Source organism: Monodelphis domestica, chromosome 6 (genome assembly GCF_027887165.1).
Source record: "Monodelphis domestica isolate mMonDom1 chromosome 6, mMonDom1.pri, whole genome shotgun sequence".
In the NCBI taxonomy this organism is placed as follows: Eukaryota; Metazoa; Chordata; class Mammalia; order Didelphimorphia; family Didelphidae; genus Monodelphis; species Monodelphis domestica.
In genome coordinates, this window is record NC_077232.1 from 45,145,675 (window position 1) to 45,164,244 (window position 18,570).

General features: G+C 36.4%; 1 protein-coding gene across 5 annotated transcripts in view; it reads left to right on the forward strand.

Moving 5' to 3' along the window:
- The window catches only part of IMMP1L (inner mitochondrial membrane peptidase subunit 1), a 112,111-nt gene that overhangs the window by 80,036 nt on the left and 13,505 nt on the right, over positions 1-18,570 (forward strand). For all 5 annotated transcript variants that reach the window (XM_056801981.1, XM_001368462.4, XM_007497219.3 and 2 more), the window contains 2 exons: positions 5,632-5,720; positions 7,988-8,114. In XM_056801981.1, coding sequence (XP_056657959.1) covers positions 5,632-5,720; positions 7,988-8,114 — 216 coding nt within the window. The remainder of the gene's footprint in view (positions 1-5,631; positions 5,721-7,987; positions 8,115-18,570) is intronic.

The window sequence follows — 18,570 nt, forward strand, 5'->3', positions numbered from 1 at the left end:
CTTAGAATTATGTTTCTGATAGGCATAAGGGCATGATTATATTGTCTAGTATTATTTTATAGTTAGGGACACGTTCCCAATCCTGATAGTTTGCCTTAATTACAATCTGTATTGATCAAACAATTTTTCTACCATTTTGTGACAAAGAAATTTACAGATGCGTATCTTTTTTCAGCCATTTCTGTACCATATGTTGTCACTATTACTAAGCAACCTCTCCTTTCAGATTCATTTATATATCCATCTTTGTCACTTGGTTCCTTTATGGAGTCATCTACCCACTTCCATGTAGGAGTCCTTTTTCAGGTAGTTTGGAACCTGACCTAATCTATTCCTCCCTATCCCAATTGCTTGATGATTTAATGAACATGTCAGTATTCCCTCACACACCCAGATCTTCTAATTCATCAAGTTCCCCAAAACCTATAATGGGAACTTTTACTTTAATTTAGTCATGTATGGGAATGTGCATGCCCTTCATCTTACCAGCCCTGGAACTGCCCTACTTCCATGATATTGAGGTTCAGAACTCCTTCTGATCACCATTTCCAGCCTGTCTGTCTCTTCTGATCTACTCCTAAACCACTTCACTGTGACTGCTAGGCATTGTCCTACTCTCTGTTTTCTAGGTAGCTTCACTCTGCTCTCATTATCAGCCTGACTCTAGGGGTGACCATATTAACCCTCTCTTTAAACCTGTCAGTCCTTTCTCTTGCTACCAGACATACTTGGGTTGTCACCAGTCTATCATTCATAGGTAGATTAGTTTCATAACAGATTTCTGTTATCTAATCTTAGCTGCCTGGGATCACCCTCTGTACATCTTTCTGAATAGCTTTACTCTCTTTACTGAGGTTGTTATAAACTTTGTGTTTCTGAAAGCTCACTCCCTTGCTCTCTTCTTTTTCCCAGCAGTAGTAGCTCTTGCTTCCTCTTTTACTGAGAAGACAGGCAAACCCTCCAGATCTTTTTTTCCTCCACTATTTCATATTTTGAATGCCCTGTTCATCATCCCCAAGTCTATCCTGCTGTGCTCCCAATTTTGATAGAGTTGGCCTTTCTTATTAAAACTATCTCTCTATCTTGTCTTGCATCCTATTTCCTTCCATTGCTTTGAGTTTGTCCCTTCAATCATCATGTACATTTTCAGTCTTTTATTATTATTATTATTTTAATAGCTCTTTTCCTGCTATCTACAATCTACCTTAGTCTCGTGCATCCTTTAAAAACATTCTCCCTCTCTTTACAGGAACCAATTGCAGTCTCCCAATTTACCTAGCATTGCCCAAGGTGGGGCAGTGTTTATGGGGCAGTGTTTATGGCCTTTGGGGGTATGAACTAGCAAGTTATTTGTGAGCTCTCTTAAGTAGTTAGCTAACTACTAAGTAGCTAAATTCTTGAGTTGATTAATAGACAAAGGGAGAGTTAATTCTATCTTCACATTTTCTAGCCCTTACTACTCTTCTGCATGGAAACCAGTACACAGTACTGATTCTAAGATTGAAGGTAAGGGTTTAAAAAACCAAAACAGGGGGCAGCTGGGTAGCTCAGTGGATTGAGAGCTAGCCTTAGAGACGGGAGGTCCTGGGTTCAAAATCTGGCCTCAGACACTTCCCAGCTGTGTGACCCTGGGCAAAGTCACTTGACCCCCATTGCCTAGCCCTTACCACTCTTCTGCCTTGGAGCCAATACACAGTATTGACTCCAAGACAGAAGGTAAGGGTTTAAAAAAAAAACCACACATTTATTTAATCTTGCTATAACCGTAGTCGAATTCCCTAAATGGTCATTTATATTTATTGCCTACATTGTTTCATGTTTTATTCACTTTTCAGTTCTTGACAATCTGGCATGTGCTCTCACTACTCAGCTGAAACGTATCTCTGTAAGGTTAGGAAGAATGAATTATTCTTCCTTCTCTTCTTAGCTATTATTTTACTTGACCTCTGCACCTTTGGAGATTGTTGACCACCTTTTCCTAGTTACTTTCTTGACTTCCATGATTTTGATCTCTCCAGGTTATCCGGTCTGTCTGTGCTCAGACTTCTTTGCAGAAGCGTCCTCCTGCTTCTGCCTGCTAAATGTTGGCCTCCTCCTAGATTCTGTTCTCAGCTCTTTTCTTTTCTCTCTTCATCCTCTTACCATGGTCTTGTCAGCCTTTACAAGTTCAAATATCATCTGTGCAGATGACTCTCACATCTGTATTTGCAACTCTCCTCTCTCCTAAAATTGTAGGTCCACATTACCAAATGACTGTTGGAAATTCCTAGTCATAGGCATCTCAAATCCATCATTTCCAAAATGAGATTCATTATATCTACCCTCCAAACCTATGCTTATTTAATATTTCTCCTTTATGTTGAGGGTACCACCATTTTCCTAGTCTCTCAGGATCACAACCTTGGAATCATTCTCATATCTTCCCTCTTCTTCACTCTCTTCTCCCATGTCTAATCATATGCCAAATTTCTTTTTTTTTTTTTGCTGCCACAACATCTGTTGCATCAGTTTTTTTTTTCTTCCCATAACTACAATCTTAGTTCAGGTTGTAATAATCTCATTTATACCATTGCAATGGCCTTCAAATTGGCTTCTTTTCTTCCAGTCTATTTCTTATCCAGTTTATCTTCCTCACAGCTGCCAAATTGATATTTTTAAAACATAAATCTAGTGAGCTGAGACTTTCTTATAAAGAATCCTCATTGTCTCCATATTTCTTTTAGGTGTAAAGATTAAAATTTAGGGGAGACTAAGGCAGGTAGAAATTAGTTTCTCTCTGCAAGGAGTATTATATTTTTATGAGGTTTATTAAAGATTAAGGATTAAAGAAAATACAGGATAAGAAACACGTGCCTAGGCCAGAGAGGCCTAGACAAGATAATCTCACATCATGGAAGAGCCACATCTCTGCTCCAAAACGGAAGTCCAAAAGAGACCCTCAGTGTGATTACAAAGCACTCTGGGGGCTAGCAAGGACTCCTGGGGAATGGAGTCCAGAGTTCAAATCTCAATTTTACATAGGATAAAAAAATCCTTAGTCTGATTTTATTTTATTAGTTTTTATTTAATTAATTTAGAATATTTTTCCATGATTACATGATTCCTTTCTTTCCCTTCCCTCTTCCCTCCCCACTCCCTGACTTGATAAGCAATTCCATTGGGTTTTACATGTATCATTGTTCAAAACCTATTTCCATACTATTAACATTTGCAATGGAGTGATCATTTAAAGTCAAAATCCCCAATCATATGCCCATAGAACCACATTATAGATCATATATTTTTCTTCTGCCTTTCTACTCCTACAGTTCTTTCTCTGGATGTGGGTAGCATTTAGCCTGACTTTAAAAGCCCTTCATAATCTGACTCTCATCAGCCTTCTTAGTCTTATTTAATATTATTCTCCATTCCAGAGACTAGTTTACCAGCTGTTGCTTCTTTGTTATATTCCATTTCCTGACTTCGTCCCTTTAAGCAGGGTGACTGCCATGTCTGGAACAAAGTCTTCTCACTTCTAACTTCCATCTCTTTGAATTCCTTCCTTCACAACATAGGTCAGGTGCCACTTCCTATGCAAGACATTTTGTGATTCCCTTGGTCATTATTGTTCTGTTCTTCTTAAAATTACTTTTTGTGTTTGTATATACTTCAGGTTTACTTATCTGTGGGTAATCCAGGCAAGAAACAGACTGAGTCTTTTTTCTGAAGAACAGTTAATTTAAAATCAGTTTTGGCTATGTGGATCCAGGAGAGAAACAAGAAAATTATAAAATGGCTTTCCACTATTGTAGTTATAGTGGCCATGTAGTAGAAATGTTAAAGTTCAACTTAGTTATTAGTATTCTGGTCTTTGTCTTTGTCCAGTAGTTAATGAATGCTCTATTTAAATGGAAGGATGGGGGGCAGCTGGTGGCTCAGTGGATTGAGAGCAAAATATCACCTTAAAGGCTCTCTTCCCACAAAGGGTCTCCCATGCAGATCTTAAAGTCATTCCTGATCCCATGAAAGCTATAGCCTAGCTTTTTGACAGTCTTTTGATCATTAATGTTCAAGTGGCATAAAACAAAGAGATGCTCACCAAAGGTGTTTACCATTATAATAGAGGAGATCCAGGTCAGAGAGGGGATACTTTGTAGATGACACACTCCTTTAGATGTTCCTCCATTTAACCAAGAAATTAATAGGAAGAGAGCAAACTAAACTGTCCTCAGGGAATTGTAAAGCTCTTTTAGTGACCCCAGTCTTCTAGAAACAAAAGCTTCTTTTTTTTTTTTATTACCAGTGTGTTCCCACTTTCATTGCATTATTGGAATCAGAATACCACAATCTCCAAGAACTAAAAGTGGGTCACACTAATGGCACTGTAGAGGCATATGGCCAGGAGGAAGAGACTGAAGCATGTGACACACAAAGGCCCATGAAGAACAGGAGTAAACAATGTCTTTAAATAAACATATGAACACAAAAGATGATCAGATCATCCCAGGAGAGAATGAAGACTTCTGTTATATGCTGCTGGTTTTCTTGTGATATGAGGAGAAAGCACACTAAGTATCTCCTCTGTAGTGAAATTGTGGCAGAATGTGGACAAGGGTCACACAGAAGGTTGGGTGTGGATGAGTTTCAGTCTCAATTAATTTAATATTTAGGGAGAACATCATCATGAATGAGATAATAGAAATATTTCAATATTTTGCATATACATAGTTTATGAGTTTAATTTTTAAGATTATAAGATTCCTGAGGGTAGGAATTGTCTGGTTTTTTTCTCATGGTATCTTCAGGTCCATTTCACCTCATATCCAATCAGTTTTCAATTTTTATATCACTTGTTCCATCTCTTCTTTTCTCTCTATTTATTCATTCCACTTATTATTCTGGTTCAGGCACTCTTTATCTGGTTTATTGGAAGCCCTCTTTTTTGATGTTTCTGGCTCAAGCCTCTTCTCTTTTTGATCCATCCTCTACAGAGCTGCCAGAGTGGACATTCTTAAATCATAGGTCTGCCCTTGTCCATCTCCTCCTCAGAAAACTCCAGTGGCTCCCTGTTGCCTCTTGGGTAAAATGCAGACTGCCATATTAAAAACAATTCACATCCTGGACCCTACTTGCCTTTCTAGGCTTGTGAGGTATTACTCACTTTTCTCTACCATAGTCTAGCCAAAACTCCTTTATACATGATTTTCCCCTCCATCATTTGGCTCTGTTCTTTAGCATAAACCCCTTCTTATTCTTTACTTCTGCTCTGAAAATCCTCATTTCCATTAAAACCTGAAATATGTGCCACTTTTTACATGGAGCCTTTTCTAATCTCTATCTATAGGTTTCCCTCCTACAAATTACTTTGTATTTATTTCCATGTAGTGATTGTTTCCCCCAATAGAATGGAATATTCTTGATGTCAAATATTATCCTTTTCTTTCTGTATCCCCAGTGGCCAACACATAGTAAACACATAATAAATGTTGAATTGAATTATAAGTATGTATCTAATGTGTTCCCTTAAGAATTATTTTGAGTCAAAATAATGAATAGCCAGATCTTGGGGGGGTGGTGTTGTTTCTTTAAAAGACTTTTAAATTTTAGGTTAAGTAGAAATGTTTAACAAATTATAAAATCATCTTTTTATAGTGTTCTGGACCATCAATGGAACCTACAATCCAGAATTGTGACATTGTCTTTGCAGAAAATCTTAGCCGACATTTTTATGCAATCCAAAGGTAAATTTCATTTATGGAATTTAAAAATAAGAAATTTCTAAAGATAATAATGAAGGAAGGATCACAAAGCTCTTTAGGCTATTATGACCTCCCTAGTAAATGATCATCTGGACTCTGCTTGAAGAATTCTAAGAACAAGAACTCACTGACTACTGAGGCAACCCTTTATTTTTATATAGATCTAATTGCTTTTTAAAATTTTATTTTAATTTATTTTCAATTTTATTCATTAATCAGGAGGATCTAATTGCTTTTTAAAAGCATATTTCTTGTTTATGGGTTAACATTTAAATAATTTCATTGATAAGATACAAATTTTTTTGTGTTTTTTTTCTACTACATTTAGAGATTCCCCATGTCATTTTAATGGCCATTTTTACTTTTATGTAGGTGATTCACTTGCATTTTTTTTTTTAGCATGAGGATTTCAGTTCCACATAGAGAGAATACAAGTGTCCAGTGTAGGCAGAGAATTCCATTGTGATAGTAGAATTAATATTTTATATAAATATGTTTGTATTTGTGTATATATATATATATTACATATATATATGTCCTTATGGTATTTTAAATGTCAGCATTTCATAGATATTATGTATTATTCATGCATATAAATATGTATAAATATATACATAAACAGATACATGCACAAATACTGTTTTTATGTGTCCCCCATTCATCTTCACCTGTGTAAGTCTTAACTGACCTTCAGTCTCTACCTTACATGCTACCTCTCCCATGAAGTTGCCTAATATTCTTCTGACTCACACAGATTTTTCATTCATAATTTCCAATAATGGAAGTGGCAATGATATCTCATATTTATATAGTACTTTAATATTTCCAAGGCTCTTGCCATAGTCATTTGGCCCTCATAAGTTTATGGAATAGATACTGCAATTATTATCCTCATTTTACACAAGACAGAATCAAGGTTCTGAGAAATTTGACAATGTTCTTTTGATCACCCATAGCTGGAAACTGTGGTATAATTCAGTCTCCAGACTTTGGATTTCAAGGCCCCTTTCCACCTACAACCCTATATTGCCTCTCATTAATAATATTTTGTTTTTAATTTTTTGTTTTTAATATAATATACAATTATCTGGGCCACAATTTGGGTAGTTAATAGTTTCTCTTTTATTATGCTTGAATTTTTTTCTTATATTACTCTCCCAATCATGTTTATACATACCTTTGGGGAAGGGGTATGGCAAAGAATTTCATAGCTGTAAGGGACATAGAAAACACTCAGCAACATTTTTTAATTGAATTTTTGAATTTTGAATTAAATACAGTGCCATTTCTTTCTTCAGTGAATGAAATTATCTATCGTATTGTCTTACAAACAGACCTAAATATTCAGCATAAATATGGCCACTCTAACTTCCTTGAAGGCAAAGATGATCCTTCTAATTATTTTATCAATTCATAGTAGTAACACTGTTTACTAGATAGTAGTATGATTAATTTTACCTAATTAATTTTTAGTTTTATAATAGGTGGTTTTTCTATAGTTTAGTTCTATAACTTACTATGAAGGTGGTAGCTCCCAGAAATGGGAGAAATAGATCATAGAATGCATAGATGTAGGAGGTTCTAGTTGTGCCTTTGCTACCTCATTAATTGACATCTTCTGATTTTTACATGTATGATCATATCATTATATCTAGGATAATAGAAAGAAGTTGGATTAGAGGTGAGAAGACCTGGGTGCTTGTCCCAAATCTACCATTTATTGGGCATATGTCCTGAGAAAGTAATTTTTCCTTCTGAGTCTGTTCATATAGACTGGGAAATGGAAAAAAAAAATAATACTTGCTTACCTTCCAGGTTGAGGTTTATGAAGATCAAATGAGAGCTAGGTGGTGCAGTGGATAGAGTACTAGACCTGAAATCAGGAAGACTTGTCTTTGAATCTGGATTCTGATGCTTATTGATTATATGTCTCAGAGCAAGTCACTTAATCACAACCTGCTTCAGTTTCCTCAACCAAAAAATGTGAATAATAATAGCACCTACTTGCCAAGGTTGTAAAGATCAAATGAAATAATATTTGTAAAGAGCTTTGCCTTAAAGAGAGCTATGTAAATGCTAGGTTTATTATAACACACTACTAAGTAAATGTATCATGTATTAGAGCATAATGTATAAGATGTATTTCTCTTGTTTTGTAGAGTACTGGTAAATAGCACCATCAACATATATGTGCTTTAGAAATGATATTTGATAATCATAGTGGCATTTTTCTTAATTTTTCTTTTCAGAGGTGATGTTATAATTGCCAAAAGTCCAAGTGACCCTAAATCAAATATCTGTAAAAGAGTAATTGGTTTGGAAGGAGATAAAGTTTTCACACACGGCCCATCAGGTTACCTCAAAAGCCACAGCTATGTAAGTAATGGGACTCTATGTGTTCTGTGTCATATTATGGTTAATTCTATATAAAATTATTATGGCTAAAAAAGAAAGTGGTTGTTAAATGTTCATATTTTGAATACTGTTAGAAAATTTTAATTTGTATTTCCTAGAAGTTTTAAGCTTGAATATGATATGACTAGTATGTTTTGTGGGTTTTAAAATATTGTGGTGGGGGGAACTGCATCCCCTAGCATGTCGCAGTGGTCCCTCCCCCCTACTTCCTGGTGTGGGATTGGTCTTGAATGGACCAATCCCATCCTGGGGGAGGGATCGCACCATGGAGGAAACTTTGAATCTGAGAAGATTCATGGTTTAGCAGGGTTAGTCTATTTCAGGCAGGGGAAACTCCAGTTTTTTTCCTTTAAAATAAAGTTTTTTGAAAGATCATAGTCAGATAACTTCTTTTTCAGCTCTGCAGTTTCAGTATGTTGATTTATCTTATAAACAGAGTAATCATTCACTTTCTATCTCCTGCTTATTTCTAATATTACAAGCTAATGCTAGACAGATATTACAGTACAAATGAAGGAAGAAGAGAGTGCCTCCTACATAATAGGTGCTCAAGAAATGTCCAGGCATTGATGTGAAATTATCTTCTTCTTCCAATCGTCCATATTTCCAGCCATGGTACATTAGAGGGAGGATCTGCCCAGATTCACTCCAGTATGAAAAGCTTCTTGCTACAGTGATATCTCAAACTCCTTTGGCATTATTAATCAACATGCAGTTATTAGGCTCTTAGTTGCTAGGCTCTGAGCCAAGTGCTGAGGATAGAGTGAAAATATGCAAACAGTCGTTACTCTCAAGGAGTTTGTGACATTAAAGAAGACCAACCACATGTATACAAGTAGGCACATGCAAGGTACATACCAAGTGGATAGAAAACCATCCTAGAGAAGAAAGCACTAGCAACTCCGGAAACCAGGAAAGGCTTCCTCAGAAGAGCTGGGTCTGAAAGGAAGCCAGGAATCCCAAACTCAACAAAAGAGGTAGAGGTGGAGAGGGAAAGTATTCCAGACTTGGGGAAAGTTTGTGCCATGGCATGGGTACAGGAGCTAAAACCTGGTGTCTCAGGAATAGAGAGTAGGCCAGTATGGGAAATACTGGGTTAAAAAGTTAACTTATCTCGCTTGCCCAGCTTTGATTTTGTGAGCATCTTCTCAGAAAAATATTTATATGACTAGTTTAATTTAGTTTCACAATTATGTGTAGTTTTGATCCATATGAATGCCTCTGTTCTACCCAGCTGTCACCGTAGGCAAACCCATTAAACTTCTTAGTACCCCAGAGACTAAGTCTATCAATTACAGACGTTATTGATCTTCATGGGATTAAAATCCTAAACTCAACAAAGTAATTATGAGCACCTTAATGTATACTTTAAATTCTTCTGATTGGGTGATTGCTATGCTATTTAAGCAGCAAAGGTTGTTTTTAGCATTCTTCCCTGTGGGCATATAGTAAATGTTAGATGATAAAGATAACAAGGAGCCTAACATATGAAATAAGTGAATGGAGGACCTGAGAGTCACTAGGTTTGACTTGGAGAGTTGGACCAGTGCTTAACTCAATGGTAGTTAAGCATAGGCTGAAGCCCATGTGTAGGCCTCAATTCCTGTAGGATGATGACAACATGATCTGACTGCTCTCTCACAATGATATAAACAAAGAATTTCATTTCATTTATTTCATAAAAACACATGATGCGTAAGTGAATTAGGGAGACAGAATCCCTATTTCTAATAAGATCTATCTCCTCCCCTCTGCCTTACCTGTAACGGTCACTTTGGCCCCAACAAAGTTGTGCTACACTCACTATGCTCCATCTGCCTAATTTCCTAGCTATCTATTCTTGACTAGCTGGTCCACCCTGCAGCTCACACACAAAAGATGATCCAGATGAGAAATGGTGTCACAGGGTTCAGGATCAGAGAAGGTTTCTTAATATCAGGAACCTCCAAAATCTCTCCAGAACTAACTAAATAACCCAATTCAAAATGACCACTGGAAATAAGCCTTTGCTCTCCTCAGTATCTAGAAATCAATGGACTCCTACAGAATCCGAGTGTCCCAGTTTAAGCATTCCTCCCATTCCAGAATAGGATTCCATATGGTTCCATGCATGTGCCAAGCTGCTTTCCAAAGTCCTTACATGCTCAGACTCTTTTCAAATCTCATTCCTTCTATTCTCTTCTAATAGACAGCAGAAGACCTCTAACTAGAGGGCTTACCCTTATTAGCAGACATTTTCCATCTTCAAAAGAACTCTTAAATTTCTCTAAGTATAGCATTTACCAATTTCCCTTCTATTTCCAAAGCCCATTTAATATGATTAGGTGTCATCTATGAACTTTAACAAAAGAGAAACAAGATGGTTCACATAAAACTGCTTTTGTTCATGTTTATTTTAGATTTTTTGACTCCCTAAGTATTATTAAAAGAGCATTAACAAGACTCAGGGCTCAGTCAAAAGCACTCCGCCACTAATCAGACAAGACTTACTAAGGAAAAATATGATTATTTTGAATGACCTAAGGAAACTGATTTGTCAGATGGGAGGTACTCAATCATATGAGTAAAAATTAGTGCTTACATTGAGTTCATTATATATTTCCAGAGTATTTAATTTCCTAGTGGAGAGGGGGCAGCTGGGTGGCTGAATGTGTTGAGAATCAGGTCCAGAGATGGGAAATCCTGAGTTCAAATCTGGTCTCAGACTCTTCCTAGCTGTGTATTCCTATGCAAGTCACTTAACCCCCCATTGCCTAGCCTTTACTCTTCTGCCTTAGAACCAATGCCCAGTATTGCTTCTAAGATGGAAGGTAAGGGTTTAAAAAAATTTCCTAATGAAGAATTATTGATCTACAATATTTGAACAATCATCAAAGGTTACTTTCTTAAAAACCACTGCTATCTTTAGTTCAGGATAATCATAAGCCATTCATTGGGGTGTCATGTTTTTGAAGTTTGGATAAATTAGATCCCGTTGCCTTTTTGTTACATTGTTTCTTAGTCCCTTTAAGGTTCTGGCATATTTATGAATCTAAATGAAATAGCCTATATTTTAACTGTCCAGTTGTTATTTCTAGCAATTTTTCAAATTTTACTTTTTAAAATGGATGAACGTTATAATTAAAGAAGGAAGCGAGGAATTTGGTGATCAGATAATAATATTGCTTCTAAAAGAAAAGCATGCAATCTCCAAGTATCTTTTCTTCATGTTTTCTTGTCTGGCTTGGTCAAGCTATAGAAGTTCATATTATACCTTTTGCAAAACCAGTTCAGCAAATGGGTTTCATTAATCAAGCCAATTTATATAAGCAGTTCATCCAAGTTTGGATGTCTCTGATGTCCAAACTGCTCTCTCTTAGGCTCCACCCTCTTGGAGTGGGCCCCTGTTCAGCTATCTCAGACTAACACTGGTTCTACCTTTTATTGAGATGGCCTCTTTTCCTTTCTAATGCAAACTCTTATTAAATCAGTGTTGCTTATAAGATTGAGACATCACTATTCAGCTGCTGATTAAGTTGGAAGTCAGCTATTTATTAACTATTGCAAAACTGCAATGAGGATCAGTGTTAAATATGGGTTGATACAGGGTTTTTTTTTGTTGTTTTTTTACTTTTACTTGTACAGTTTCTTTCTTGTTTGTAGCCAGTTCAGAAAATGAAATACCAACACATTGTTGTCTGGAACCTAGAATATACAGTTTAGCATATGAAAGAGATAGCATTGTTCACCAGCTGGCAAAAAATAACATAAACAGATTCCCTACTTAAAAGCAAAAGAACCATTTTACTCATTCCACAGATCTCAGGAAAGCAGCAGGTTTTTTTGTTTGGGAAGGTTGAGTGGGGAAGATTCTGTCACATAGAGAACATGATTTATATTTTACATTAAGTTTTTGGAAACAGGGTAATCCCCAGAAAGATGTTATTGCCATCCATTCTATAAGTTTCTTTGGGCTAAGAGAAATTCTTTCAATTGGTTGAAGGAGTTTTGGCTATTCAGCTGTGAGTTGAATTTGGGATTGTTTAAGAATGAATTGCCAGGTGTGAGTACTTTGGCTCACTTGCCATCCTATTCTAGAGAAACTCTCTAGGCTTCAGCTAGAAATCCATAATTTACTATGAAATTGCTTAATTTGAAATATCATATTTAACAATAGAAGATAACTAAATGGGATTGGTATTTCTCTGCTTTGTATAAATTTGATCTATAGGCAAATTTAGTTCCAAAACACCCATTTATTTAATTATTACATAGGAATGTTCCACAAGCTGACATAAGTTATGAAACATAAAACACAGCTTTCATGATGTTGGTGTAAGGGGTAAATTTTATGGTTGGACTGAATATATATATATATATATTTTTTTTTTAAGTTGGTCACCAGGGATTAAATTCTGAATCCTAATGAAATATTCAAGTCTGATGGAATTTTATGGTGATTTATTTATATTAGAAGGAAGAAATTAAGGATGAGAGAGAGAGAGAGGGAAAAGGGAAGAATAGGTGCCCCGGTCTGGTCTGAACCTGTCAGGAGTTCAGAGGCCTCAGCCAAGGGGTTTCTCCAGAGGCTAGTCAAGGGAAAGGGAGTCTCAAGAGATGGGCCTTTCCAGAGGCTGTTGCCTCCAAAAAAGCCAAGGAAAGGGGAGTCAGCTTTATCACTCACCATGTGATCCTCTAAGGGAATCAGTCTCAGGTCTCATGCTCAAACTCTTCCAAGTTCAAGTTCCATGGCGAAGTCCCTCTCACAGGAAGTGATGTGAAATATAAAGGCAGTTCTTTACGTTACTTCCTGTGTCTTACATGTACCAATGGTGGCTTAAACTTGGCTTTGGACAGCCCAAGAGGTCAGTAAGTTGTTTCTGATTTGTCACTTGCTAGCACATGTGGGTCATAGGCCTTCCTACCCCACATTTAATCCTTAAGTGAGGGTGTAAACATTGCTGGTTGCTAAAATTCTAAAGACTAATAAGCAGGGTGGAGAAAATCTAAAACTCACTTTGGAGAGAAAGATGAGTTTCCACTTTAAAAGTTACATAGGAATTTTGATAGAGATAGATAGACTATGTATTGTGGCCTAATGAAGTACTTTTAGATTTTCTGCTGATTCTGGCATAGCTATTCTGGCTCAATAACTACCACAGTGTCTGGAAGCTGATATAGTAAGTGCTTTATAAAATAAATGTTGATTCCCTTCTAAAGTACCAAAATAAAGAAATTGCAGAGATTTTCCAGCAGGCCTAGAATTGACCCGTCTCTGCACAGTAATAGGCCTTTACTGTGATCATTCCAAGCTTGCATGGAAAGTCAAAGCTCATGCTATTAGGGAAACTTAGAGATCCTTGAATTTGTATGTAATAAGAGTCTAGAATATTCAAATTTTATAACTGTGAGTGTATCTCCCCCCAACTGGAGGGCTGTATAAAATATGTTTTGGTGACAACTAGAAGTTATACAGGAATGATCTGCTCTAAAGCCAATCAGTGCACACTAGAAAAAAAGAAAAAGAATAGAGACACTCATGCCCTTCCTCTGTGCTCTGGTTGGTGCTTTCCTACTTTCAGAATGATGTCTGTTTAACCTAACTATTCCTGATTCACCCTCAGGACATCTATCTCACTTCTCTCTTTCTAGTTCTGGAACCATAATCAATTCTTTCATTGCTCCTAAAAAGATGCAATTGCCTATTCTTTTGTGGCTCCCCTAACTTTCTTTTTAAACCCAAAATAGCCTTTCTTCATTGTCATTCCCTTAGATTTGTTGTTAGAATATAAGCTCCTTGAAGAAGGGGATTATCTTTGATTTTCTATTTGTATTTCTAGTATTTAGTATACATTAAGCACTTGATTAAATGCTTTTTCATTAAATTAGAAGCTAGAGGTTTGATGCTATTTCTTAAGAGAGAGAAAAAAGAGAAAAGAAAAAGGAGTCAGAAAGATAGAAGACAGGAAGAGAGAGGGAGGTGGGAAGGAGAGAAAGAGACAGGTAGAGAGAATTTTTATATGTAAAGTAGAACAGAAAAACAGAATTCTGGATGAAATTGAATTTCCATTTCATACTACTTGGTTTTATGCATGTAATAAATTCTACACATAATTTTCAAAACATCCTTCCAAATGTCCTATTTCTATGCATGTAAGAACAATGGCTTTCTTTTTCATTTGTTTTATCTTTATTGCTAATTATACTCTCTCCTTTCTGTATCTCTCTATTAAAAAGAGACGGATTGGGGGATAGTTAGATGGCTCAGTGGATTGAGAGCCAGGCCTAGCAATGGAAGCTCCTGGGCTTAAATCTGGCCTCAGATATTTCTTAACTGGGTGACTCTGGGCAAGTGACTTAAACTCTTATCCCTTATCACTCTTCAGCCTTGGAACCAATGCATAGTATTGATTTTAAGAGGGAAGGGTTTAAAAAAAATAGAAGGGGAAATTTTTCCAATAAATAAAAATAATTGAGCAAAATAAATGCACGTAGTGGCCCATATCCAAAAAAAAAAAAGTATATCTTTGCATCTTAACTGCAGTATTTCTCTGTCAGGATGGGTGGGTAACATAGGTTCTCTGGAGAAATGGTTGTAATTACATTGATTAGAATTCCCAAATTTTTTGAGGTTGTTTTTCTTTGCTGTTTGAATTGTTCTCGTTCTGCTCATTTCACTGTTTCAGTTCATAATACTGAGGATTCTCTAAAAACATTTTTTACTATTTATTACAGCAAAATGAGATTCTATTAATTTCTTTGCCATAATTTGTTCAGTAATTCCCCAAATGGTGGGCATCTACTTAAATTCTAACTTTCTTTTCTTTTATCTTCCTCCTTTGAGGATCAGGAAGTTTGTTTTTCTCTCCTAGGCATTTTTCTCTCATCTCCTCGTTATTATCTTAACCCCCACCTCCTTCATTGCCCCCACTTATTTTCCTGTTAACCCTCCTTTGTCTAATTTAGATTGGAGTGAGTTTTATCAGAAAGCCATTTTCCCCCACCATTCTTCCATGTTTGTAGCTCTGCATTTTGATTATCACATTCCTAGTACTTTCCCTTTGGACATTTCTTTTAGGAAATGATTAGAGGATTCTATCACTATTTGGCTCTGTGGTTCTAGGAGATCTGTATATGTTTCATTTGTTTTTTTCTTGAAATAGAGTATCAAGGTTATTTTAGTTTTTCCTTTGGATCTTGTTGCAGGATCCTAAGATAGTACCTATAATCAGTCTTTCAATATTACAAAATCCATTTTTAATTATAAAACATAAAATCAGATGGCAAATCTCAGTTTGCCTTTGTGCTCAGTTTCATAACTATGATGTTTGTACAGCATAGGAAATCTGTATCTTAAAATAATGGAAACAATCTACTTGAATTAAGAGGGGTGAGGGGAGAATTCTAACATTACCAAACCTGTTCCAACAGTGGAAGTTTATCTTTTTCTAATTAGAGATAAACAGCTTTTTGTTTGTTTAATAAAAGAAATAACCAAATGGTCAATGGTTTTTTTTATTAAAAAAATATTTTGTCAAAAATGAAAGTGACGGTATCTTAACAAGTAATTAACTGTTTGAGAATCATTTGGAATTAGCTGTCTGTGGTGTGTGTGTGGCTGTGTATGTATAATCAGACTACTGACTGATGAAAACAAATGGCTAAGTCAGCACTAAATTTAGAGAAAGGACAAAGATAAGAACATATGATATGTAATTTCAATAGCTCTAACTTAGTCAAATAAATTAGTGAAAGTGGACAAAGGGGAGAGGGGAACCTGATTCTGATCATCCTCATTTCTTATAGAAGTTTAGTCAAAGCTTTTTAAAAAGTCCTTCCTCCAAAAAGCCCCCAAAACACATCAACTTACAAATACTTGGTCCTCCTGTCAACATTGAGACATGGAAGCTAAGACTAAGCATAATTTCAAATACAAACTCATTTGGAAAACATTTTCAAAGGTTGTTGTGGAAGATTACAAGCAATATCACCTAAGGAAAAAAAACAATAAAAAACAGTGGAAGAGAAAGTAAGTCTATAGAAAGCCTGTATGGGATGCAACCAAATCAGATAGTACCAAGAGAATTTATAGATCGAGCTGAAAAGAGAATGGCAAATGGATGAAAAAAAAATGGAAAGGATCTGCCATAATTTCTTTAGCATTTATTTTTATCATCCTCATAGTAGAACCATGCCATTTGTATTCTTTAATAACTTAGTTCCTGATGTTCCCAATGATGAAGTAGATATGGTACTGAAGATGAAGGTGGGAAAGGCATCTGAACCAGGTACACAGTCTTGAAAGAAAATCTGTTTTCAAGATATCTGAATGAAGGGAAGAATAAAGAAAGATACCAAACAATTAAAAAATGCTGTGGATAGTGTTAAAAGAAAAGGAAAGCACCAATCCATTTTCTTTCTTTTTCATCTATATGAGAGGTCCTAAAAATTGATCTATAAAAGGACATTCTTGATGCAAATATGGAAAGGGAATAAGTATGCTCTTAGAGATGATTTTCTATAATGAACCACAATTTTGCAGACACACAGTTGATTGAAATGTATAAGGTACAAGATCATTGCCGGTCATCCTGACTCCTATCTTGCCACTGAATTTGAATGACTCTGGAAGAGATTTTGTACAATTTTGCCTCACATATGCAATTCATGCTTGAGTCAAGATATCCCCCCAGGATGTCACCAGTCTTCTTAGAAACAAAGGATATCAACGTTGGGTCTTCGCTTCATCACTACTTTCTGTCCCTCTGATTGACAGGCCATGAATGCCAAACCTCCATTTAAGGAGAGAGCACACCTCAGGCATTTCTCATTTGGTCTAGAACCATGTTTGTAAGAATTTAAATTTAGGTTTTATGCTCAATATGAGAATTCTAAAGCAATATTGTGGTCTCAGGCTTAGAAGCATTACAGCTTAAGTCAAAATGATGTTTAGCAGCTTTATTTACAAAGAGGTGGAAAAAATCAAAGTGGGAAAATGTAGATAAAGAAACAGAAAGTACTGCTTAGCTACAAATACCCCAAGTTTAATCCTAATGTCTCCAGACTGCAAATATGAATCTGAAAGCGAATCTTATCAGAATCCAAAGTCCTAAATAGGAAACCAAAATCCAAAGAGCCAGGAGATGGCAAAGAATCTGCCAAGAACCTTCAATGCACACGAGGTTGAGACCACCAAGAATCTCACCAGAACTCACGCTGAAGGGAGTGTCCCCCCAAAGTGCCAGTGAGCAGAGAAGGTCTCCTCACCTAAGAACCAAGGAAAGAATCATTCCACTCATCACCTCAAGCCAACACAGGTTCCAGGGAAAGAGTCTCCTCCTTCAGTTCAGCTCGCCAACACAGAGTGATTGAATCCCCGAGCTGGCCTTTTAAAAGCAGTCTTCCCTAGGCCACTTCCTGTCACTCCCTCACTTTATGGGAAACAATCGCAGTCTTTCAGTTTGCCTAGCACTGCCCAAGGAGGGGGGCAGTAACCTTTGGAGGTGTGAGCTTACTCTCTAGTAAGTGACTTGCAAACTCTCTTATTTAGTGTCAAGTAGGGGTACTTTAAGTTCTTATTTGTTTAGCTAAAAATAGACAAAAAGAGAGTTAATCCTATCTTTACACATTGGTGAAGACATGGCTCCTTCTCTTCCTAGCACTGAGGACATTTTTTGCATGCCCAACTCCTCTGTCCAGCCACCCAAAGCAGTCACCTTCTCCCTTAGCTCTCTTTGATAATGTGGGGCTCACAGACAATTTGAATTTGCCTTCTGGGCATTCGAACTTATTAAAGGTTTACCAATGCTGGCCTCTAATATTTCTGATTTTTCCACTTCTTGGAGTCAGGAAAAACTGAATTCAAATAGAGCCTCAGATACTAACTCTATGACTCTGATAAGTCACTTACCTCTGCCTTAGTTTCCTCAACTATAAAGAATACTATCTACTTCACAGAGTTGTTGTGAAGATCAAATGTAATATTTGCACAGTGGCTGGCATATAGTAGGCACTTAGTAAATAAGTATTCCTTTCCCTAAATCTCTCTGTCTTTCTGCCTCTCTGTCTCTCCTCCTCTCTCTGTGTCCCTCTCGCACACACATACAAATACGATTTTCCTAAATTCTTAGGGCAGTTTTAAACTGTACTGGCACATAATAGGAGCAATGTCAATGCTTATTCCCTTCCCCTAAGATGTTTGCAACACCCTGAATGTGTGTGTATGTATATGTGTAGGTACACACAAACTACATATATGTGATTATCTCTCCATCTGTGTGTGTGGCCTTCCATCTAGAGCAGTTAGGAGAAAATTGGCACAAGATAAGAAATCATTTTGTGTAAATATTAAAAGATACCTTTCTGTTTTTTTTTTTAAGATGTCACTAATGTTAGTGGCATAAATGTTGGAATGAAAATGTTAGCCAGAGGTCAGTCT